The sequence below is a fragment of the Cryptotermes secundus genome, unplaced genomic scaffold (assembly GCF_002891405.2).
Source record: "Cryptotermes secundus unplaced genomic scaffold, Csec_1.0 scaffold395, whole genome shotgun sequence".
NCBI classification, from domain to species: Eukaryota; Metazoa; Arthropoda; class Insecta; order Blattodea; family Kalotermitidae; genus Cryptotermes; species Cryptotermes secundus.
Window position 1 is genome coordinate 1252005 of NW_019742967.1, and position 26095 is coordinate 1278099.

Consider the following 26095-nt stretch of genomic DNA (forward strand, 5'->3'; position numbering starts at 1 on the left):
TGTTAGGCAAGAGAGCAAGTATTTCACTTCATGAGGAGTTTATCTTCTGGGATACAATGCCATGTAAATTGGTGACAAGTCCACCACTGGTCTGGAAGAACTGTCCACATCTTTTACTTCGTATCTTAAATCATTATGCTCATGAACACGGTGGAACAGAGACAATTCCAGAGGAATTGTGGGAAATAATTACAATCACACAACCTTACTTTTCATTTCCCGGTTTACTTAATGTTGCTGTCACTAACTGAGGCATCGAATTATTGTTGAACAATGAACTGGAAATGACACAAAACGTAGCTAATGGGGCCCAAGCTGCGGTACCAATGTGTACCACTAGAAAATGAGAACTGTTACATTTGCAGCACCTCCAAATGAAACCTGCTTTACCAAGATGGCCAGCTCTTCTACATCACTTCCTGTCATCATACCAGTCACTGTGAGGTTCCATGTTTGCAGTAATGTTCCTATTCTTCATCAACTAATTAATCACCTCGTTTTCTTGTTAAATTAATTATTCATTTGTTAGTACAATGAATGCCTCACAGTAGCACGGTATTATCCTTAAATTAAATCTACTACAAATAGAAGGGGCATTATTTGCCTGGGATAGGGTGGCCTTCCCTCTCAGTATCACAGTACATAAGCACAATAGAACATTTAAGGTCACAGCGCTAGGCCAGAATTATGACTCACCCCTCATACTCATCACAGTACATAGCGCCTAGAACTTTAGAAAAGGAATAAAAGCCAAATTAAGAAATTAAGTCTACTCATATCATTAAAACAATTGGGAATAACAATTTTAACTGCACCCCAGAACCGTATCAAAATACTTGCACATTGCTTTAACAGCAGAGGCCACCGTACATATTGGCAACATTGTGGAGTAAACTGCATAACATCTTCGTGTGTTCTCTGTTAGGTTAATGGTGGAAAACATGAAAGTTACATTTTTATATGATATCCTTACTTCATTTTTGTCAGTCTTAGTCGAATCCCAAGATAAAGCATGAGTAAGACTCACAGAGAGCAGATGAGACCCGCCTGAAGAGCAAAACAAAACGAAACATGTAACGGGAGTGACTATGAAGAAAGCAGTGTTCTGGGATTTGGCACTGTGTATATGTGGTGTTAACCGACGTTTCAGAGGAACGTATCACCTCAATCTTCAGGGTAAAAGGAAAAATATAAGAAATCTTCAAGCGAAGAGACCGTGAGAACTGGCTTTTACCGGTTCTCACGGTCTCTTCGCTGGCGGATTTCTTATATTTTTCCTTTTACTCTGAAGATGGAGACGATACGTTCCTCTGAAACGTCGGTTAACACCACATATACACAGTGCCAAATCCCAGAAGGCTGCTTTCTTCAAAACGAAACATATGCAACACTGAGAATGTTCTCACCCAATGGCAATCTAATGCTGTCAGCGACACATCATATTCATTCATTCATTCATTCCTCCAAACAATCACACCGATGTGTAAGTCTGGCTTTCTGGGTTTAGCCATGGCATTCACTGAAGCCATTCCCAAGCTCTGGCAAACACTGCACGCTCCATCTTCAGGCTGAATGTCAGACCAAACAAGCAAGTTGACTGACATAAGGTGTCGCAGTCAGTATATGACATACGTTCAAAAGAGACATCACATATGCAGACATCATATATGTGTGTATTTATTGTTGTCTGAACTGTAAAGCAGTTACAGTTTCTGCCACCAGAGATTGTGACATGCATTTCCTTAAAGACAAACTCAATTAATTTAACCAACATCAAATTACTTTGATGTCAGTATTTATAAAACATATTACAGAAAGAATGCAAGACATTTCAGTGTAAACACTTATAAAAGATTTCCAGTTGTTTCATAATCAAAACAAATATAGTAAATCTATGAGCCCGGCGACAGTTTTAAATTAGAACAGCACTTAAATTGGCAGCTTTTGTGCATACCCCCAGTTCTGCAGACAAAATGCTACGGAACACTGCTTCAAGTGTGTGAACCTGAGCATGACAACAGCGGTGTGTGCCTCCAAACAGAAGATATGGTGCCCATTGCTACCTAGTGATGTGACCAGTTTGAGGCAGCAGACCAGTTTGAGGCAGCAGAAACAGTGAATTTGTTTTGAGCTGTGTAATCACAGAAATAAAACTACACACATGCAAAACACAATATAATAAAAGAAAAACTGTTGATGGATGCACATGTTACTGAATATTTTTCTTCCTGTCTGAATTAACACTTTATACAATAAATTAATTGCAGCAAATTAATCTGTTTTTATTATCTCTGTAGCAATTTCAAATTTATATTCATGAAAAACCAAGAACAGTAATTTGGAACTGGATTAAACTGGCACAGATTTTCTCAGATGATCACCAGTGTCAGTATGGACTGTCTCTCCAAAAGACCAACTCCTAGTGATGGAGGTGGAGACAGCTTCCAAATCATTGTACATTAACTCCACGTTCATAAAGCTCATCATTTCATATCAGTGCTGTGAAAGGTTCTACTGTCACCTGCATGAGACATAATGATTGCTGCTTTCTTGGTGCAGGTCTCTGATATGGCTGAGTTTAAATATCACAAGTTTTATAATGCAAAGATGGGGTTGCACACAGAATTCAGAGAACACATGAAACTGCCCAACTTACATCTCTGTTATTGCCACCTATGACATAGTTTGAAAACGAAAAGACTTCACATAGAATTTAGTATCAACCCATCACTCACCCATATGTCTTGCTCTGGACAACATCCAATGTTGCTTTATGAAATCATGCAACTAACACAAACTTTAAATTATTAAACAGAACTATAATCCACCTGCTGCTCATTTCTCCTTCTATATGATTACATATTCTGAACTAAAATCACAGTCTCTCAGAGCCAAATTATACACTTCCTATAACACAGCAGTCAAATTTAGTCATGAGTTGTGTCACAATTACTTATTTCTGTGGGAATGCTAAACTGACTATGCTGAGGCCTTGCATGGCAATGATAGGGTTCCAAATACTTTTCTTTTTTATATTATACACAGTTAGGTCAAAATGGACTTTAACATTTGTGAAAAACTGTTTAATTTATGTAATGGAATGCCAAAAGCCTTTTAAAAGGGAGGGAATGAATTTTATAGATTATAGTTAATTAGGTAAATTATGTAACTTATTATTCCATAAGAGATTTCTTTAAATATTCAACACACCTGTATAGGAAAGAAAAAGACACAGAAAATAGAGATGTGGGAAGTTCTTGTCAAGAGATGGCTCATGTCTCTCTCTGTTTCTCCGAGCAGACAGCCTCTGTCTGACTGGGCCGGCACAATGAATCACTACATACACACCTGTACCCCCAGTTACCAGACTGCAGAACATGGTGCAAGCAAACATAATGTTCAGGCATGCTTAACTACAGATAAGTGATGCTTATTAAATATCATCTGTTAAGCAGGACAACACTTTACCATGCACACAGTGTAAATCATGTGCAGCAGACAGTAAGGAACTTTGATTTCAAATTTTAGTTCTTTCAGAGGCGAACATTAAGCAGTATCCTTGTAGTTTGGTAGATGGGTATGAACCTTTCAGAGCTGTCCCTTCTGGGATATAACACCATGTTGTCCGTTGAAGTTTCAGAGAAACATGTTGCCTACATCTCGAAGGCAGAAATGTTTGGCACCAAACTACACCACATCACATCCCAGACGGCTAAAATATTTCATTTCAAACTTTAACAAGAATTTCAATATTATTTTTGACTCAGATATGTGAGTAAATCCCAAAAGATTTACTAGCCTGCTAGCACATGGTGAAATCAATACACAGAGCTTGATTACAAGATTTCAACACTTGGCATTCATGAAATAAATTTCATACATAACTGCTGCTGTAAATAAGCCCTTCAACCTGGAAACAAATTATATAATTTAATTATGATCCGAGTCACTTGCACGTCACATGAAAATACAAATACTGTGCATTATTAGCTAACAGCATGGATGCAAATTTTGGATCATGACTATATTTTGCATATTGTTCTGCTCAATTAATTAATGTTCTTAGAAAGATCAACTTAAATATGATTAATTCAATTTCATTAAAGGCAATTACATGTGTGTTTCACACTGAGAGGAGAACCAGCTTTAGTCTGTTTACCCTGTGTCAGTCAGAGCTCATGTGCAAATTCAGACAGATATATGTCCTATTTTACAATAGAGAAGAAAAGATTGGAATTCAGAATATGCTAACAGATTTACGAAGTTTTCAGAATGTAGAAGCAATGGACAGAACAGGGATACTGAGAAGGGCATTAGATTTAAAGTTTGAGAGAAACAGAGGAAGTGCAGAACGTCAACACGTGAGGAAGGAGCTGGCAAGAGCTGAAGAAGAAAAGCTCATGGAAAGATAAGACAAGACTGGGGAATTTCTATCTGTTGACCCATATAAAACAGAAATGATGCAAAAAGAAGAAGACAGATGCGTGTTTAGTGAGCAGCAGCGTTCTGCAAAGTGTGGCCAGCATGCCACCCATGGTCTTGGCTGATGTGACCTGGTCTAGAAGAAGCCTGCCACAATTCTGCTGCAAATCGCCTGTCACACATAAAATATTATCTTTCTATAAAATAAAATATTAAATCTCAAGTTAGCTGTCCAGAACTATAATAAATTGAGCTATTAACTTCCTCGCATAACGCAATGCCCCTCAGTACATTAAAAATTTGAGCAGTTGTTGATGAGGCACCACATAACACACAACACACACAACTTCATTCCTCCTGCTTCAGCTGTTTGCAACGATCACAGTACACGAGGCACCAGGTGTGTGCTAAGGTTTGGCACGATGCTTATGCGTTAACCTCTCTTGAACTTGAGGACCAGCATGCTGATGCTGAGGAACACAACAATCCATATTATTGTCGAGATGTATCCATTGTACACGTCGGGCTCTACAATGGACCACCCTCGTGACAGCATTGAGCGCAGGGATGTGGTTGCCATGGTCAAGGGCAGGCCAAGGCTGATGTAGCGCAGAACGCATGGCATGCCCTCTATTGGCCAGATCACACCTGTAAAAATGGCATCAAATTAGAAGATCAGAAGGCAGTGAGTAGTGAGGTTACAGTTTGTGGAGTCTGCAGATATGTACTGATATTTTGGAGCAGCTTGTTGTTGCATCTTCAGGATCTTCCTCTCGGAAGGTGGAGATAACATGTTCCTCCAAAATGCTGTACCTACCTACCAAAATGTACGACTTCACATCGCAGAAGTCCCTTGACAGAGACAAAACTTTGCTCTTGGGCATGGGCCACAAAGCCCTCCTTCCAGTTGAGAGACTGCTTGTTCTCCTCCGAACCAAGGTAAGACAGACTCAGCTTCATGACAAACTAGCTTCATTAAACTCCATTAATTCCATAAACCCCTCACTTCAAAACTTGGAATATGAAAATGCCCATCTCAAATACTATATTTTTCATAATTTCTCCCTTATGTTTACCTATATCAAATGATCTGTATTCGCACAGGCAAGTCTTTATCTGAAGTTCAATAAAAAATGACTTCTCAGAGGAAAATAAACTGCTATAACCATGATTGTACATCTTTGCTCACCACTACACAGCACTGGAACATGTTATGCTACACTGGTAGGTCATTAACCCAACCACATCACTGAAGACTAGACCATAACAGAATTGATTCACATAATTTTATCAGTGTCTAGTGTATGTATGTTTTACAGTCTTCATATTAAAGAAATTGAGTCTATTGATTTTCTGCTTCAAAAGTTGGTAGTCGAAGCCTTAGTATTGGTACTCAGAAGTGGCCACTTTGCCCTCTTAGCTACAGTTTGATTTCACAGAGACAGACAGAACTTACAAAGAGTTACTGTGATATCTTGTAGTTTGGCAGACTAGCACCAAAACGAACCACGTACACCTTCAGGATACAAGAGTAAGCCACGTGCGGAAGAAAGTCAATGGATATGGGGGAATAGCAGACGTGGATCATGGCCTTCAGTGAACCAACGACATTAAGGAGAACAGTGGAAGAGTATGAGCCTTTGAAAGGACTGGCTTCCACAAGCAGAGCGACTGGGACAGGCAATAACTTTGGGATGGTACAGGCAGTCAGGACAGACAGAACAAGGGAACAATGGGCTTGAACTGGGGGGGCTTGCAAGAGCAGGATGGTATTGGTAATGTCTGTACAGCTCTGCCAGACTGCAAGGCACCAAGCCACACTATTCAAATCATCTGTGTAATTGTAATAATAAGATTTAGAAAGAGTCCCTGCGCTTTCTATAGCAAGTTCTGAAACAGAATTCTTATGTATTCACAAGTTTCAGTCACAAACAACCACATGAAATGTCTACCTTGATTGTGATCACATGCATTGCCTCTTATGTTGATGCTCATTATATGTGGGGGGGTATCAGAACAAAAATTCATCTAGAAATCCACAGAAGTGTTTGCAAATAAGAACTATATCCAATCACAGAATATAATTCAAATACACCAAAAAGAAACAAAATCTTGACATTTGAGGTTTTCATATTGCAGGTCTTCTGGGTTATGAGACAGTATTGTTCATACATTTAGCAGGAACCTTCTGCCACCATCTTCAGGGTAGGAGCAGTACCTTCCTACAAAACAATGGAACCCACATCCCACACAACACAGCACAACTTCCCATGACATAATGGGGTGACTGATGCAGTTAGACTTCATTCCTTCTGTGAAAGTGAATAGAAACAGGGAGAATCAAGCCATTCAATACAGAAAATGGCAATGTGTAATTACATTTCAGAGGTAAGTATTCATGTGGCTCTGGCTACAGCACTGCAGTGACTCTCTCAGAATCTCTCAGGTGACAGCATGACTGTGACTTACCGCTGAGTAGTAGAGTGGGGTAGAAGCTTCCCAGAGCCAGCTGGATGGCGTTCCTTTCCAGTTCGCATATTGCCGATATAACGAATCCTAAAGACATAATCAGCAGACATCAACTTCAACACACACCTCCCAGTGGTACAGATTTCACATAAGCAGCTCCAGCAGCCTGTATTTTACTTGGCTTTTTTAACATTGGTTCTAGTGCAAGATTTAAGGCTTCTAGGGCAGAGAATAGTTATATCGTGGCCTTCTGGGCTATGACATCATGCATAGTGGTACGTTAGCCTGAAGATGGAGAGGCACAGGTAACCATGCAACAGGATACTCCATGCCATAACGTCGAAGACCACGCTTTAATACATTAGGATACATGGCCCCCAGGTTTCACACTTGAGAAGAGGAAGAAGTCCAAAGCTTCAGGCTGTGGCTACACTGCTGGAGCATGCAAGGTTAAGGCTCAAGATGCATGGACTCGTGGATTCTACGCAAGAATTGCTGCATCTTGTAAATGCACAGCAATAACAAGACATTATAAATTCTTCTCTGCAGTAAAAGGAGAGTAACAAGAGGAGTGTGAACTAAAAAACAAAATGTCACCCTTTCTAAAATGGAAACAATTCTGACTTGCAGGCAAAGAGGGTCTCAATTGACTTTGTCCAAACAGTTCCACCTGTCAGGGCATTGCTTACAGAAGTTTCCTGAAGGTCAGTGAAGACATAAATACAGAAAGTGCGGTTTGTAAACGGGAAGTGCTGAATCTGTATCAAATGGCATGCGTGAAGAATCAGAATTGGCTTGTACAGAATGATGTTGTCAGTGGAGACACGGACGGTTCTAGCTGTCTGTGTTTTTGCACATTTGCCATTTTATTTTGATGTTACAGGGAGCAATAGAGTCCTATCTGTGGCCAAGATAGCATCTCTTATGCATGCCCAGGGAGCTTATGTACGCTTTCCCTGACCTGCCCCACCATTTTCATTCAGTTATGTTGTTTCCTGCTCCATCACCAAAGGGCCAAGTGTTCGTTCTGTGCATTTCCCACTTGATGCATTTTTTAAATACAAGCCAATTTTCAGGAATGGAGCCCCCCATGTACACCAAAACTGAGCCTCATTATACAATCCCAGGGGCAGAGAGATGTGGGAAGACCCAGAAGTAGATGGGAAGATCCGTACATCAAAATGGATTTGTAGTGCCCAATCCTTGAGACAATGGAAGAATGTGAGTGGGGGTGGGGGGCCGGAAGAACAGTAAATGTGCCAATATGAGTGACATCACTGACACAATCATCAGACAGAGGCCTCAAGGATACCAAACTCTTGAGCCCATAAGTGTGAAGCAAAAAAGGGGAACTCACCGAAGCACATGCCACACAGTCCCTGCAGAATAGTCAGGATCACAGCTGAGAACACGTCGCCCTTGCATTCAACCCCAAACACCAGGATCATGAATATGAGAACTAGCGCTGTCTGCCCACACATCACCACAAACTGTGTGATCACATGTGAAAACAGGATCTCGAACGGCGTCACTCCTGCAAACAAGCCAAATTAAAATGCCACTGGATTCCTGAACACTGTCTCACTGCTCCGGGCAGTGTTTTGCAAAACCTCTGTTCTGAACAGGGACACAAAGGAATTGCAAAAACCCAACTGTAACATGTGATCATCAGAAGGCTTTAGAATAGACTGAACATTTCCAGACGGCTCTCTGTTCAAATTAACAGGTTTCATTACATATGTCTATATGTACACAAAAGTGCCATCAAGTCAATGTCAAATTATTTATACAACATCCAAAAGTTCAAAGCAGAAATTCTGAAATCTTATCCACACGAAGATTTCAAATTATGGATAAAACAACTGTTGTTAAAATTCATTAATACCTGGAGTAACCACTGTGTATTTTAATTTCTTCCAGTATCACAGCACAAAATAAAATTTTATCATCTCTCTTCCATGATAACATGTAACAAAACTGAAACTCAGTACTGTTTACTCCCAGCAAGCTATACCACTATACACTGCAGCCATTAAGTGACCATTATTTGTGATTCCAAGATTATAAAACAGTACAAGATGCTTGTTTCTTAGCTAGACACGGGCAGGAAATTCAGAAAATCTGCTTAGATGTGGGTAACTGCATGTGGCCCACGTACCTGCTACCCAGCTCCTGTCCAGCAAACCTTCCATTCGCTCAATAATCAGTACTGATGATGTCAGGGCCACAGCCAAGAAGAACACAATCCTAAGAAACAAAGGAAGGAGTAAGCATACACTGGGTTACACAGCCCTTTCCTTTTGTTAACATCAAGGACAGAACAATGATACTGTGACTTACGTGAGAATGACACCTGGGGCCACAAAGTCCGTGAAGCTGGGTTCATTGCTGCCATACACTGGATCCTTGAACTGGAAGAAATAGCAAGGCCTGGTTACACAGGTTCCTTCGAAAATGCTTCTTCCGAAACAAGTGATTGCATGTTCTGGATATTCACGGTATCACATGAAAGTTTCTCTTTATAAAGCTCACAGCTAACTACAGTCTTATTACTTCACAAAACTGTCTTGCAATAAAAGTTTATTCACAAAACATTTTTTGTGTTTATAAAGGGAACCATGAGTCCTATGTACATACTCAAATCAAAATTCTTCATGTTTGAGCCCATTTCCATGTTATAGAAAAGATACATCAGACGTAAGGGGCCACAAAATCCCTCAACAAAATTTAGCACCACAAATTTAAAACATTTTTGATATCTCTTTGAAAACATATTTTTGCATTAAATTTTTGTAATATTTGACCAATAATATGTATTTCTAGAACTGTACCATTTCTACATGTGATGCTGTGTACATAAATGGGGATGCCAACAGTAGGACTTGGGGATTTTAGTTTTATGTAGCAGCTGAAATTCTTATCTACAGCATAAGCTGTGTAGACACAAAAATTTACACTTAAAACGCCATGACACAGGGCAATTTTTACACCTTAGAAGCCTGGAAACTTATTTAATACTAGTAATCTTTCAAATTCAGTTCCTATCTCAGAGAAAACCCACTACAGCATCATTACAAAAACAACCAGTTAAAGTCATATAGGAAGACAATCAGTGTTGATTGTGAGACTCATATAAAACACACAAAGACACAGGTAGTGTATATATATATATATATAGTTATCACTGGTTTTAAAGGATTAATTACTTTTCAGACTTTATATATGGAGCAAGGAATACCTGAATTGGAACATCAGCCACTCTGGGGTTCTCTTTGCAATCTGTTAACAATGACTGGGCAAAACGTCGGTACGATAACTGCAGATCTCGGTTCAGCATCAGTCCGATCTGTTGGTCTGTAATGACAATCAGCAACATCAACAGCATTTAGTAGCAGCAGCAGCAGCATGAGTGAGCTGCTGGCAACACCCATTTACTTATTTATGGTCTACTTTATGATGCTGTCTGCTGCTGAGACTACCTGTTGACAGACATTACGATGAAATTAATACGACTTGATGTGGAAGAAAGTGGTCATAACAGAGTTTCAGATGCTTTTCTAGTATTTGCCTGGGTGGGCCAAGGAAAACCATGAGATACCTCAGCCAGAAAGCTGGTCTCCGGGTCCTCCTGACAAGAGAGCACCACAGCATAACAGCATAAAACAACAGTAATGTAAATATTTAAACGTGTACAGTACTTCTAAGTACCATGTTACGACATGCGACAGTAAGGCAAAGACTAAAGAGTGGTAGTGTGTACGGTATCTTACTGGACATGTCAAGCCAGACCCTGATCTCACTCTGGTCCAGAGTCTCCTCGTCTGAGTCCTTGCCGAGAGCCATTCGAGCCACTAGCGCATCGGTGAAGTTCTCTGTGAAGTAGAGGACTCCCCATGCATCCCCTCTTCTCACGGCATCCTGAGCGGATTCTGGTGATGAATAGGAAACCTGCAATTTCGTTACCACTGGTTCAGTGAAATGTGTGCATATATTGGCATTCACATTTAGAAATATACTTCATGAATCCCGTGGAACTAACTTGGGAAACACAAACACCAAACATCACTACAAATCCATTCAGTAAGATCTTCACACGTGCTTTTACATGGATCCTAATGCTAATGTTAATAAAAGTCCAAATGAAGACAATGGAGACATCAGAAGTATGTTCCTCACAACAGTCACAACATACAGAATGATGGATCATAAATATAATGAAGATACTGGATAATAATTGGAAATAACAGATCCCTATACAGTGATAAAAGCCGCTGAAAGAAATGGCTGGAACATCTGTTAAGAATGCCTAAACACCAAGTCACAAGCACAGACAGAAGGACAGTACAAAGACTCGTCTTACAGAAATATGATGTAAGAGTGTGAAATTGATCAAGGTGGCTTAGAATAGGTCCTATATGCTGGGCATCTTCATCTTGGAGGAATTAGATACACACGCACAACAAACTTTATGTTATATTCTGAATGGAGCTGAAAAATAAGTAATTGTAAAACTTATCTAAAATTCAATGTGTCTACATCAGCAGCTGCAAAGAAAGCAGTACAGCTGAAACCAGTTGAAGCAACAAACTCCAAAAATAAATTCAAAATCAAATTTTGTCTATGTGAGAGTCATCTGCTCTCTTAATGTTGTGAAGCTTACAACTCAGAAACATTCCATAAATACTGCTGTTACCCCTTTAAAACTTGAAGTTCACAGTAGGTCTTATATAAAAGACTCAGTTTCTACCTCACAGGAAACACATCATCTCCATGACAAATGCTGTTGAAGGAAATAATCCTGTTTAGCAAGAATCAGTGTACGGTTTTGAGGTAAATCTGGATGAATTAACGTTTGCCAGAATTATATTGCCAGAAAATTTGAGGTTATACATTTACACTGTAAGTAGAATTTTTACAATAATTTTAAATTTCATAATGTGCATATACGAGTATTAACTGTCTTCAAGTGCACACAATCCCATCCAACGATACAATGTATGCAGCCACAAGACTAGAACGCATCATAAGACATAATATACACACAACATTGGAAATACAAGAAGAATGACCCCCATGTGGATGATTAATAATACTGTGACATGTTGACCCCTACCTCCCCAGCGGTACGTGGCGGTAACGTAACGCTCGCGTTCTTATGGTAATAGGCGAGTTCCTGCCCCGCAATGCGCAACGCGCGGTGACGTCACGAGCGGAGCCGAAGAGAGCCGAGCGGAGCCGAAGATAGCCGACCCCCCGCAACCTGGTCGCTAGGCAACGCAAGTCAACGCGGTGACGTAACGCACAACGCTACGTAACCGTAATCAACTTCCTACTGTGACGTGGCACTCATTACGCAACCGGCAAGCACTGCAGCTATATAAGTAAGCTGCACAGCTGGTACCAGTCAGAGTTCTAATGTGGCTACCAGCGAGTTCTAATGTGGCTACCAGAGAGTTCTACTGTAGCAGCCGCCTAACACAGTTATAAAGTAACAGTCGCCGAGTGTGTTATCAGCAGTTCTCCAGTCAGCCGACTACTGTTGGAGTATAGCAGCCGTCGCGGAAAGAAGAACCGGACGTGTGAGTGATTGTGTAATTGGGAGCATGTGATACAGTGATACATAGCTCCCCTACTGTAAACGTGTAGACCACTGAAGACAGAGTGAACTGATTTGCGAATAGGGTTATAAGTCGTGAAACCCCGCAACAGTGTTAACAGATTAATGCGATTAGGGTTATAAAGTGTGAAACCCCGCAACTGTGAGACAAGTAATTGTAGCCGTTGTTTGTAGATTGTTAAATAAACCAATTAACCATCTCGACGGCGTCTTCGGTAACGCAAACACGTTACAATACACACGAATTTAAAAATATGACATATGAGATAACATGTTTTAACAAGTTATATAAGGACATATAAAGGCAAGCAGTGAAGTGGTTGACAGAAAGATACACCTGAAGATGGCAGCATACTGCCGAAACATGTAGGGTAGAAGTGTAGATGGGATTGTGTGCACTTGAAGACTGTTAATATATACACATTACGAATATGAATCAGTGCAACAGGACGCTAAAGTACTACAGAGTTAATTTTAAATTTCATTTACATTTCATTATGTGCCATGGAAGGCCGCACTATAGCTCAAGCGCTTAGTCGCTGGCTTCCCACTGCAGCGGCCCAGGTTTGATCCCGGGTCTAGTCAAGTGGGATCTGTTATGGACAAAGTGGCCCTGAAGCAGGTTTTCTTAAAGTACTTCGGTTTCCCCTGCCAATCTTCATTCCACCAAATTCTCCATCATAATAATCATCTGGGGTAGGCTACAATAGGCCATTCAGTGGCTGCCGTGCCGAGTGGACCCAGCTGGACTCCACCCCTCACTATGCAAAAAATGTGCCATGGAACATTACAAATTGTTGCTAGTAATTAGAGAGTAATGGAGGATCAGCTAAAAACTTATTGTAATCTAGGGCTGCGTCATAGCTCAAGAGGTTAGTCGCTGGCTTCCCACAGCGGCAGCCCAGGTTTGAGCCCTGGTCTGGTCAAGTGAGATTTGTGGTGGACAAAGTGGCGCTGTGGCAGGTTTTTTCCAAGTACTTCGGTTTCCCCTGCCAATCTTCATTTCACCAAATTCTCCATTATCATAATCACCTGGGGCAGGTACAATAGGCCAATCAATGGCTGACGTGCCGAGCGGACTCAGCTGACTCCACTCCCCATTATGCGAATTAATTAAATTATTGTAATCTAACTACCTAATTCTTATAGAAGCCAGGATAGCATAGTCGGTACAACTACTTATTATGCCTTGACAACCAAGGGTTCGGAGTTCAAGTCCAAAGAGGGTCAAGAATTTTCTCTTCTCCACGTCATCCATATCAGCTATTGGGCCCACCCAGACTCCTATCCAATGGATACAAGGACTGTATCCAACTAGTGCTGAGGTGAAGAAAATGTGGATCTATACATCCACTCCCCTAAAGGCCTTCATGGCGTAGTGCTTCATTAGTTAAGCTTAAGGGCAACTTTTTTTTCCTTGGCACTACAGCCCCAGTGGGCCTAGGCCTACCTCCATGAACTTCTCTGTTCACTTCGGTTTTTCTAGATCTTACACATTCGGTAGGACTCCTTGGGCACGTGATCAGCTCGTCGCAAGGCCTCTACCTGTACACAAACACAGAAAAACGCACACACACAAACTAAACATCCATGCCCTGAGTGGGATTCGAGCCCACGATCCCAGTTTCCAAGTGAGCGAAGACAGTGCATGCCTTAGACCGCTCTCCTACCGTCACCGGCTTAATGACGTTACCTTACCTAATTCTCAGAGCAACTCCATCTGGAATTGGATATTAAACAGTGGGTTATGGTATCTGAACTGAGGGAACATGATGTTAGTTCTGCTGGACAGCATTTGCGCACATGTTCCGACATGTAGCCAGTAAAAGTTAATTGCAGAAACACTGGCACTTCCCCCCCCCTCCTGGCCACACACAAGTGCAGAGCAGAAATGAAGAGGAAAGATGGGGTACGTCACTGTGCAGGGAGATGGCCTCACCTTCACTATACTTTCATTATCAAGGTTCTGTAAATATCGGCAGCTGAGCATCCTGAAACTGCAGCCTGTACTGTATTCACACTGTTGTCCACTTTGATTCAGTTCATGATTCACAATGGCAAGTCGAAGTCCTGTTGGGTCACGTCCAATAGCAAGGCAGAACAGAATCACCTGCATCACTGGCAGTGCAAAGATGAAGAGCATCACCCTGTAACAACAGCGCAAATCCATCAAGAGAGTTGCAAAGTTCCAATCGACATTTCACCAATCCCCTGCAGCTAAACAAAAACTCACCCCACATTTCTCCACATACGCAGGACGTTCTTCTGTAAGAGAGCCCGCATCTTCCCGACAGTTGTCAGTTGGCAGCAGTCAGAGCAGTCATCACAGTCGACTGATGTATCTCCCTTCTCCCCCTTCGGGGCTCTGCCATTCATCTGTCAAAACAAACACACCTTCTGATTCAACTGCACCTTCAAAAGCTACAGAAATGATAAAATAAATACTGTTCAGACAGTAATTGTGCATACCCATGAAATGGTCCCTTAGTGGCGCAACAGCAGCATATAAATAAATACCAATTTCTCTATTTCACCTTACTAATGAAAAATCCTGAGTTCTATCTATAGCATCACTCTAGCAAGCGAACACTTATTTATTTTTCTGTTATTCATTCAGAACAAACATTGCAACTGCGTGGTCAGCACTTGCTTTTTTTGTATGTGGGACTTCTCAGGCCAGAGGCTGGCAATCCTGACTGAGGTGTTATGGTCTTTCCTCAGTCACTCCATGCAAACACCAGGACAGTGCCTCAAATTAGGATACAACCTCCTTCTTCCATAGGCATACGAATTCATTATTCACTCACACTACCCAGTCTGAGCATTGTTTGCATGTTTTGCATCCTACTGTACATGTCTCACTATGCAAATTTGTCCATCAAGCACAACAGTTCCACATTTCAATGAATAAGTGATAGGCTTGAATGTTGATAAAATCAGTTTTAGTTCATTAGGATGTTTCTTAGGTGTGACATGTTTCAGGCATTAACAGCCATCATCAAGCATTTGTAAACAGTCCAACTGGCACACCATCAGCTTAGCAACACATTCCAGTTGGAATGCAGTGCTTCACTTTACCTCATAATGGTTAAGTCCATTAGATGAGTCTGTGATGAGGACTTCTTTAGACTGATGGAAATTGAGACCTACGACTCCACTCTCATCTGTGACGTACACTGGCTCATCCTTGCGACCCCAGTGCAGAGAAGCCTACAAAAGAGACAGGTCCATTCATACATAATCACACCATGTGCTGCCATCTAAACATACATAAAAATTAAACTTCCCTGTTTCACGGTTTCTACAGTGAACCTAATAGGGAACACCCAAAGATACTGTGAAATTTGCCCTGTACTGATATTCAAGTACTGTGGAACAGGTTTTGGGTGGGATTCAAACCCTTTTTCCTGATATCTTGTTTTAATTGCATTATTAAACCTTAATTTATTAATTTGAGTGTTCTTCCCTCTTTAAAGTTCCAGCTGCTGCATACTGTGATATTGACAGGGGACGTGACCATATCTCATTCATTTGGTCAGAACAAATTATGACCACAGATGTGAAATGCAGAATTTCAGGTTCTCATTGAAGTGAATATGGGGTTTACTTTCTCCTGTGATGTGATGCCATGTAGTCTGATGGAAGGTTACCCTCCATCTGGAGGGCACAGACTATTTTTAGTGATTTGTTTTAAATGGTTTTAAGTTTATTTTAATGTTTGGTATATTTCATTTTCTTCAGTTCCAATTTTTTAAAAAAATCTGGGGGGGGCAGATGCCTAGTTTTCCCATCCACCTGCTGCTGTTACAGCTCGAGAAGTCTCAATGTTTCTGATGTTATTACATAGGCATGAGAGAATTTTGAAATTCTTACATTTTCATCAGAAAACCTGAAGGGAGGGCTATATATAAATGCAGATCGCACAGAGATAGGATGGGATACCTGGATTAATATGGCTCAGGATAAGGACCAGTGGCAGACTCTTGTGAACATGGTAATGAAAGTTTTGTTTCCACAGAAAGTGCAGAATTTCTTGAAGAGCTCAGTGACTGTCAGCTTCTCAAGTACTCCACTCCATGACAATGCTTGGTTAGCTATTACATTAACATTATAGTCAACAGTTAATTTCTAAACCCAAGGATGAAGCCAATTAACATACCTAATTAAGAGTAGAGTTTCTTTTAAATTGTCTTGAGTTGGAAAAGTCAAAAGGACTCTGACATTGTCTGCAGCAAAACCCCCATTTAGGGTTCCTTTGGGGACGAGTGGATCTGAACACAAAATGGAGGGCATTTAGCGCTGAGATTGTTCAGTTGGGCTCATGTCTGCGTGAAACTGTGCGGTGAAGATGGTGTCCCGTAATAAACAGCAGAAATCTACGACTACATGATCTGCTACAGTGTGTTCAGTCACTTCTCATTGTGCTCTGTGTGTCTGGCTGTGATGAAGATACATACACTGCGCACAGAACCGTACCAGTGAGACGTTGTTCGAAATGTTCAGCTCAGTGACGTTGCAGTTGCTGCCCTGTTTGCGACTCAGCTTGAGGAACACTTCCTCTAGTGACTGGCAACCATACATAGACAGGAGCACCTGAGGAGACTCTTCTGCCAGCAACTTACCACTGCGCATCAGACCAATCTGGAAAGGTGTATTACATTATTACGCTTTTAACTATTATTTTACTGAAGATGTTGTAACAAGACAAATTACTGTGTCTACTTTTTAATGACCTGCCTAAGTATTCACTGTTCTGGCAACAATTTTGGTACAACTGATAGATGACTTTTACGAAGTTGCCATTTATAGAGGTTATTCTTGTGGTAACATGAAATTTAAGGCAAGAGTAGCTGGTTTCTCACAATTTACAATTCATGAATTCTTAAATATTTCCAATGGAGCACATGGTGATGTAGTTCATTGAGGCACTATGCTACAGGATGAAAGACCGCAGATTCAATTCCCGATGTGGTCACCGGATTCTTCAATTGACCTAACCCTTCCAGCCGCACTACGACCCTGGAGTCGACTCAGCCTCTAACAGAAATGAGTACCAGGAATCTTCCTGCAGGTCAAGGGCAGTTGGCATGTAAGACTGACAAATCTCACCGCCATCTGTGAGCCAACTCTCTAGAAAATGTGGGGGCCTCCATGTCTCACAACTGTATGGACCTCCAAGGTCTGTTAAAGGGATAACTTCACCTCTCACCTTACATATTTCCAAAAAACTTATCATTGTAATTCCATTTACTACATTATATATTTTTGTCAATGTGCTTGAGGTTTATGTCACATTGCCATTTGCAGATCAGTGGATGGTGAGGTCTTCTGCTTAATTTTCATGCCCTCTACACCCTTGTGCGGGCGTATGACTGATCTGTTCCTCTGCAGAGGGCCTATTAAATGTGCACTATGCCTCTTATGAGCCACCATTATCACATGCAGTTGGAAATCAAAGAACAGAAACACAAAGAAATTGCCATTAGCTAAGGTGACCTTCCTGCCATTTGTGAACTGCAAGAGACAATGAAATTCCATGGATAACAACCAAACCATCAACTAAACCAACATCACCTGTTAAAAGTCTTGGTCAGCATTCCAATGTGCTGTCTGTTTGCACGCATAATTGCATGGTCACTGCACTGTATGCATCTGCCATTTGCAAACAAAATGCAACAGGTATGAAGAAACCAAAAGGAACACATAAGCATATTAAAACAAAATGGAGTCCTGCCTTCCATCAAAGAAATGCTGGGACTTAGTCACTTCTGGAGAGTGCCAGGCAAAGATGGGGGAACAAGAACTAGCCTCCCACCTGTCTGGGTGTTGTGTGACTGACCTCTAGAAAAGCAAAGATGTATATGAATACAAGGGACAGCTGTGTCACTGACCTCTGATGTTGGAAGCATGGCACTTTCAGAAACTTTCTACACTGACTTCATTTTTATGCAGCTGATCATGTCAGAGGATTTTGTTGCAAATATAATATCCACATTTTTTAAGCTCTGATACTGAAATTAGTATATCAGGTAGCATTGCTATTTTCCTTGTTACTATCTCAGTTCTGTAGCATCTCTTCATCTTACATTCTCTGTACAGTCATGAGAATCCAACTGTTTGGTTCAGCTTCAGTTTGAAGGCAAAATTGAACTGGAAACGAATATATTCAAGGTTGGCCCTGGAGAGGTTAAGAGGTGCTGTGGCCCATAGACCAGTTCACTTCACTTCTCAGTGATGTACAATGGCTATCACATAGGAACAGCAATGGAAATGTGAGTGATAAGATGTCAAGCCACGGCAAATGAGAAGCAGCCCCTGTTCAGACGTTTCACCTCCCTGAATGTGTGACAAGCTCAGACAATACTGTAAGTCCTCATGCATGCAAACCCTCACCTCCGAGTAAGGGTGGCTGAGAACAGGGTGCTGAGGAGAAAATATTGACCCTGAAGAGAGACCACTAACAGGAAGATAAATTACCGTGGAACTTCGCAGTTTGTCATCTCCAGCAGATATTGCTACTGTAATACAATCAAGGAAGAGTGGATGGGCAAGACAAGTAGGGTGGATGGATGAAGTGACATATAAAGATAGGAAGATAATATTAAGATAAATCTTAAGAGATCCAAGGAGAGAAGGTGAGGCTCATGAGGCTCATCTGAACACAGCAACAAACATTCAGTTTTCATAAAAATGGAGACTTTCTTAACGATCTGAGAAACTCACAACTTCTTCAGAATGGCAGCCCTGTGAAGTGGGGGTCAGTTAATTGCCACGCACAGAGAAGAGTCCGTCAGGTAAGAACACCTGAAATGGGAAGCGCCTCTGTCATCTGATTGGAACAAGGTAAGATGGGGGCGCTGTGCCAGGAACAGATTTCCAGCGAGCAGGTTCAAAGGCTGCAGAAGAGCACTGGAGATGTCGGTGACCTTGCAATATGAAGCACTCCCTTGTGTGACTGTACACTTAATGTACATTTGGATGCAACAGCAGTCTGAGGATGTGCCCTGCCCTGGATGCTAAATATTTACCTTTTGAGTGGCACTGCCAGCAGCACAAGTGTGTCTTGCAAGTGGAAAGAATAAAAAGGACGCGAAACAAGAAAAACGTGAAGAACACAAAGGCTCTTGGTGGACTGTCCTTCCATTACTTCAATATTCTTGTCCTCAGGTTCATGCAATCTGTACCTTCAGTTGTCAGGGTTCAGCTACGTCACACTCAGAAATTGATACATTTTAGTGTACACTGCAATTACCAATGTTCGCACTGAATGTGGTAAACAGCAAAGTATGCCAAAACTTTATAACAGCTAAAATACGCAACACAGCTTAACCTTGACAGCTGAAAATATGCATCTGTTACTTAAATACTGCAGTTTCCTTTCTTTGAAAATAATTTTCTTTCAAAATGCCCTTCTTTATATCAAATTTTCACTGAGTAACCAAATTTCCAAAATTCAATTCCTTTCTGCAATATGAAAATGTGATTCCATGTGCTGATATAATCCCATCCTAAGTTTAACGTCTGTCTCATTGAGAGTAAGACAAATAAAGAACAGCATTAAGCTCTAAAGTAAACACAGTAAATGGACTTCTTACTGTTTGTTTCTAGAAAATATTTACAGCCAACATGAATTACGTTTTGAATCATTATGTTAATTTAATTGACCAAAAAGTTGTGCTCTTTTTATAAATCCATACCATGGACAGTGCTCATGGTCAAAATTAATAAATTTAGTTCGCATGTGAAGCATCTTTTAACTCTGCCTTCAAATTCTGGTACATGAGCTTCATGAGGTTTCAGCTGAGGTACACGTGACTTGCATGAGGACCTGCAGGATGTGAGGTTATGGAGGGTACTGTCTTCTGGGATATAGCGTCATGTAGCGCGCTGAAAGCCAACTAACATTTCAGATGAATATGTTGCCTTCAGGGTTGAAGTACTCTGCTTGCTATGTGCTTCATACTGATTTCTTGCTTGTCTTAGATCCTGAAGATGGAGGTGACATGTTCCTCTGAAACTTCAGCTGATTGTGCGGTGCTGTATTCCAGAAGACAGAACTCATGAGTGAGAGCACACTCACCGTATGTGCCTGTCTTGCTTCTTCTATGTAATGTGTGGTAATTATCACTGTCTTGTTGCCATCCTTCGTTATCTGCACCAAGTGGTTCCATATGCTCTGTCGAAGCAGCGGGTCCACTCCCACCGTCGGCTCGTCTAGGATCAGAAGCTCAGGGTCGTGCATCAGGGCCACAGCGAACGAAACACGTCTCTGCTGTCCCCCACTGCAACAAGCAATTGCAATGAAGTCTGCAGACAAGTTCACTTACTTCACTTTCAGTACCTTGATTAGCCCAGTCAATATCGACACTAGGCTGCAGACTGAATGAGGAACAAAGGTCCAATTCTTGGCAAGGGCAACAGATTCTTCTCCCCCACAGCATCCAGAGAGTCTCTGGGGCCCAACGGGACTGTGGGGGTCTCCCCTGGAGGATAAAACGGCTGAAGAGTGATGGTGACCACTCACCTACAACTAGTGCCAAGGTTAAGAATGCATGGAGCTATACCGCCACACTCTCATATGTCTTCATGTCTTGGTTCTTAATTAAGCAGAGAAAAAAAATGACCTTCTGCATCAAAAATACCCACTTGCTTACATGTCATGAACCTTTATTGGTTATGCATTGCACAACAGTAGCAGTCCAGCCGACTCAAGTATTACATGTTTTGAACGCTACCGCTGTTACCCCAGATGTCTTCTTGGGCACTGCCAACTTCTGAACTATGCCCCTAAGGCCACGCCATAGCTCAAGCGGTTAGTCGCTGGCTCCCCACCTCGGCGGCCCGGGTTCGATCCCGGGTCTGGTGAAGTCGGATTTGTGGTGGAAAAAGTGGCGCTGGGGCGTGTTTTCTCCGAGTACTTCGGTTTCCCTTGCCAATCTTCATTCCATCAAATTCTTCATCATCATATTCACCCAGGGCAGGCTACAGTAGGCCAATCAGCGGCCGCCGTGCCGAGTGGACCCAACTGGACTCCACCCCCCCCATTAAGTGAACTATGTCCCTAAGTAACTAGAAGAAAAATTACTGAGTTCTTACTGTTTCAGAAAATGCTTGTGTTACACGACAACACAATAGTTTAGCTTTTTCATTTCTGTGTAAACCCCTTGCATCACGCCACATCTCACGCGTCTCCACACGTCAACTGAAGCTGTCCAACACTGTGATGGACTGAAGGAAACTTTGGCTGTGTAACAGATTTCCTTACCTGAGGTTCTTGACCAGTCGGTTCTCACTGGGCAAATCAAGGAAGTTGAGCAGAAACTGCAGACGGTCATTGATTTCTGATGTGCCCATGCCGAATATCCAGCCGAAATACATCATGGTCTCTCGAATTGAGAACTCCCCATAGAGCGCAATTTCCTGCAACAGCAATGGGATTCAAATGTTTCGTCCTCAAACATCTGCAATAGACTGTGCATGAAGGAACTCATGATAATGTGCAGAGTCAGAGAGGAACTGGAGCCAGAACCAATATGGTGGCTCATACTGAGATGTGGTATGTTTGTAATTATTTCAAGAGGCCTTCTAGGTACTGAAACAAGACAACACAGAATTATATGTAGGTCATCCAGAAAGTAAAGACCGTTTGGTAAGGTAAGGTAAAAGGTAAAGCTGTCCCTGTGCCAAATTAATTTAAGCACAATGCCATGAAGGAGTATGGGGGAGTGCATGTATAGATCCACATTTTCTTAACCTCAGCACTAGCTGGAGGTGAGTGGTCAGCTTCACGTCTCTGCCGCTTTGCCTCAGGGGAAAGAGCCCCTGGTACCCATTGGATAGGAGGTTGTGTGGACCCCAGAGCCGGTCTGGACGATATGGAGAAGAGAAAATTCTGACCCTACTGGGACTGGAACTCTGACCTCTCGGTCATCCATCCCGTAGCCAGTCCTATACCAACTGAGCTACCTGGCAACAAAGACCGTTTGGTGATTGAAGAAAAATGAAAGAATAATATTAAAACATTTTATTTTACATCATTACTGCAGACTCAAATCATTTTTCTACATAACCCCATGAAGATTCAGGCACTTGTCATGTTGTGTGTGTTTCTGCATCACAGAAATCTGCCGCCACTCTACTGAACCCACTGTTTCTTCATCGCTACCCATGTGTGTGCTGCCCAAAAACTGCTTCAGGTGAAAATCACTTGGAGCCAGGTCCACACTGTAGAAGTGGAGAGCAAAGTCCCAGGCAAAGTTGGCAAGTAGCAAACATGTGCTAGTGGTCTTTACTTTCTGGAGCACCCAGCATGGCTGAGCCTCAACTGTACATAAACAAATATTTAATTTTTATACAGGATAAATATACTCATACTTTGAGTTGTAGTGTTGTGTGTCACAATGAGAGAAGTGTGTGTTCACTTTGAGCATGGAACTAGAAGGAAAATCCCTCCAGAGTGGAACAAGGAGGAAGAAACTCTGGTATAACAGAGCCAGACGGAGAGGCTTGGTTGCTAGGCGACCCACAGAGAGTGGGCATGAGATCACATTACCTGTGGCATGTAGCCCACTCTCCTGCCAGGGACCCCACTCCCTTTGGTGCCCGGCCTACCGCCCAGCACATAGATCTCTCCCGTGTTGAGTCGGCGCCGACCCACAATGCAACTGAGCAGTGTTGTCTTGCCGCAGCCACTCGCTCCCAGCAGCCCATATCTGAAACATGATGGACATAGCTCACCAGCTTCACGCTCCAGCTGATTTACCACTGGGGAAATATCTCGGGTACTCATTAGATAGGAGGCAGAGTTAATCTGGACACAAGTGTGTCAAAGATAAACGTCTCTGCCATGGATAGGAATCGAACCCTGGACGTCTGACTGAGCTACCATGGGCTCTGCCACATAATAAGCATATGCAGATAAGGCACATCTCAATTAGCTCAAGAAAACTGTGAGTGACAGAGTAGCATTCTGGTAAGAATGGTTATAGGCAGGCTTCAGTTGTCCGCCGTGTCCGCCATGCACTGCCCCAAGGTCTTCATAATTCGAGGACATCGGCTACCGCGGCTGCTTTCTCTCCTTGCCGTGGGCGTTACGTCTCTCTCGCATAGACACTTCTCTGTGCCTTTAACCCCTGAAGTTCGTTTAAACAATACACGGCAGAAAACTCACCGTGTCTTCACCATAAAGACCAGTAGTAGCTTAATATGCTCATTTCAAAAGCCGTACCATAGACACAAGCGCGCTCTTTGGACACGATGTATAGTTTCATAGCGTTAAAGCAGGCGGTACGTAAAGTTACCACTTAACCGCTCATTACAGTTACGTCATTATAATGTATCCTGGTTTGTGATAGCTAATTGCTAATATAACATCTGTTAGGAGAAAGAGAGGGGGGAGATAGGCGCATTCTTGCACTGAGAGCGCGATATATGCGCAGTCTTGCTGCTTACTGGCGCCCAGTACAAGACCTTCTACCTTCCTAGCCTACCATCTCAACATCAACAAAGGGAAGGGGGTAAGGATAACGACAAATGGAGGTAACTTCGGCAACCAGGGGCAAGGCAACAGTCAACGGCCCAGTGAAGACTGCTGCAGCTGGAGCGCAGGGCCGCACCCTCCACTCTCCCAGATTGTAAACGTGTGTTGCATAGTACAGTATATAGCCATTCTAAGTCTACCTGTTTTTGCTTGTCAAGCACAGTGAGGCCTCACAAGGTCTGAAAACGTGCTCTTACAAATTCGAGAGTGTATCTGTGACCCTATGGGAAGAACGTGAACTGAGGGTGCTGAGGGGAACGGCTGAACTAAAGTGTCTAAAGTTACATAACGTGTAGACAGGATGGTGATATTCAACTGGCTCAGGATACAGTCCATGGGGTCTACAGTAAACACGGCAATGAACATGTAAAGCACTGCACTCGCAAATAAATAAATAAATACAGAACAGGAACTTTATGATGTTGATTTCTGGTTCCACGTTTACAATGAGTGTGCCTTGCAGGTCGAGGCGAGCCTGGTTCAAGCCAAGTACATTTCAGTGCCTCTCATGTGTTCAGACGTTGTGTGAGTAGCTGGGGCAGAAATGATTCTTCAGAAGGTACAGTTCCTACAAGTGACGTCACTGGGAGCCACCGGTATGATGTGTTAAGGCACCGGATGCAACTTCGCTGAGAAATGGGAGCTGCAGGTCGCAGCTCTAGCCGACTCTACTCCCGCTGCAACCTCCATACCTACTTAACGTGGCCCATAAAATATTGGGTGTTCTTTCCAAAGTGAAAGGATGTGACGACACACGTCCGTCCGTCTGAGAACTACAATCGGCGCCTAACGGGTTGAGCAAATATCTCTAAACCTCGATATGACATACTCTTAGAAGACGTCCCGCCATACTGATCAGTAAGAATGGCCACAGATGAACATCTCCATGTGGCCCACGTACCGTCTCGTGCACCAGTGGGATGCTGAAATACCGACTGAGCTCTTGCCAACCTGCCACGCTGTGCTTACTTAACTGCAAATAACGCAGGGAGTACAACATTATGCAGCGGACGCTTTTACTTAACAACGTTGTCAACATCCAGATGAAAGGCTGAAGTGGAAGGAATTTGGAAGGAAGCGGTAGCGGTATAATCCCGGCATTTTCTCGGAGGTATTGAGAAAAACCGCGAAACCCCTCTGGGTCTGGACTGCGGGTGTCCCGGCCGAGATTCGAACGGGCAACTTCCGAATGCAAATCTGAAACGTTACCGCTGCGCTAACCCGTTCCCCCGCTCGCCCGCGGAAAATTCGAAATAACCGACGATTTGAGAATAACTGGTGGTAGCCTTCCCCGTTCTGGAGCGCGCTTACTAGAGGCTCAGACAGCCCACTTTCCCTTTCACCTTTCTCCGAGTGATGTAACAAGAAAGGGAAAATATTATGCCGACGTCACTGTTGCGTAAGCCGGTGACCACCTGAGAGAAACAGATGTAGGTCACGGGAGAGAGGGGAGGGTACCTGCCGGGCCATCCCATTGCCCTGCGAGACGAACAGCCCATCAAGCCATGACAGGAAACACAGGGACAGAAGAAATTATCGCCTCTCCAACAGTTTCGTATTTTAGTCATCATTCTTACTGCTGAACTGAATTTCCTAAATAAATACACGCACTTATTTATCGGTCACAATCAGCAAAAGTAAAACTTAACAGGAAAATTGTCCGTGTTCTTAATTATGCATCACACCATAAAGATGTATGGGGGAGTGCAAGCATAGCTCCACCGTTCGTAACCTCGACGCTAGACGGTGTGGTCAGCTTCACACCGCGGCAGCTTTACAGAAGGGCAAAAATCCCCCGATACCAGTTAGCTAGGAGGCTGGGTGGGCCCCAAAACCGGTCTGGACGCTGTGGACGAGTGAAAAATCTAATGCCCAGGTTACCTCGGTCATCCAGCCCCGTAGCACAGTCGTTGTACCAGGTGTAACTAACGTGGCTCCAATCAGTTGATATTCAGAGCAGATGCGATAGTAGCCATCTTGCGTCTGGGTCACGTTAAAACTGCAGATTCGTTCGGTGTGACTCACGGACACGCAGACGCACACGTGCA

The 26095-nt window shown here is 42.6% G+C and overlaps 1 protein-coding gene across 4 annotated transcripts in view; it reads right to left on the reverse strand.

The window, feature by feature from the left end:
* Positions 1-1651: 1651 nt before the first annotated feature.
* Positions 1652-26095, reverse strand: part of LOC111873504 (ABC transporter G family member 20) — a 108392-nt gene continuing 83948 nt past the window's right edge. For all 4 annotated transcript variants that reach the window (XM_023868275.2, XM_023868274.2, XM_023868276.2 and 1 more), the window contains 14 exons: positions 23061-23220; positions 21774-21928; positions 20589-20790; positions 16985-17149; positions 15587-15718; positions 14742-14884; positions 14448-14655; positions 10662-10839; positions 10130-10245; positions 9232-9302; positions 9050-9138; positions 8249-8425; positions 6892-6978; positions 1652-5070 (listed from right to left, as the gene is read on the reverse strand). In XM_023868275.2, the coding sequence (XP_023724043.1) occupies positions 4856-5070; positions 6892-6978; positions 8249-8425; positions 9050-9138; positions 9232-9302; positions 10130-10245; positions 10662-10839; positions 14448-14655; positions 14742-14884; positions 15587-15718; positions 16985-17149; positions 20589-20790; positions 21774-21928; positions 23061-23220 (2098 nt within the window). In that variant the 3' untranslated portion in view covers positions 1652-4855. The remainder of the gene's footprint in view (positions 5071-6891; positions 6979-8248; positions 8426-9049; positions 9139-9231; positions 9303-10129; positions 10246-10661; positions 10840-14447; positions 14656-14741; positions 14885-15586; positions 15719-16984; positions 17150-20588; positions 20791-21773; positions 21929-23060; positions 23221-26095) is intronic.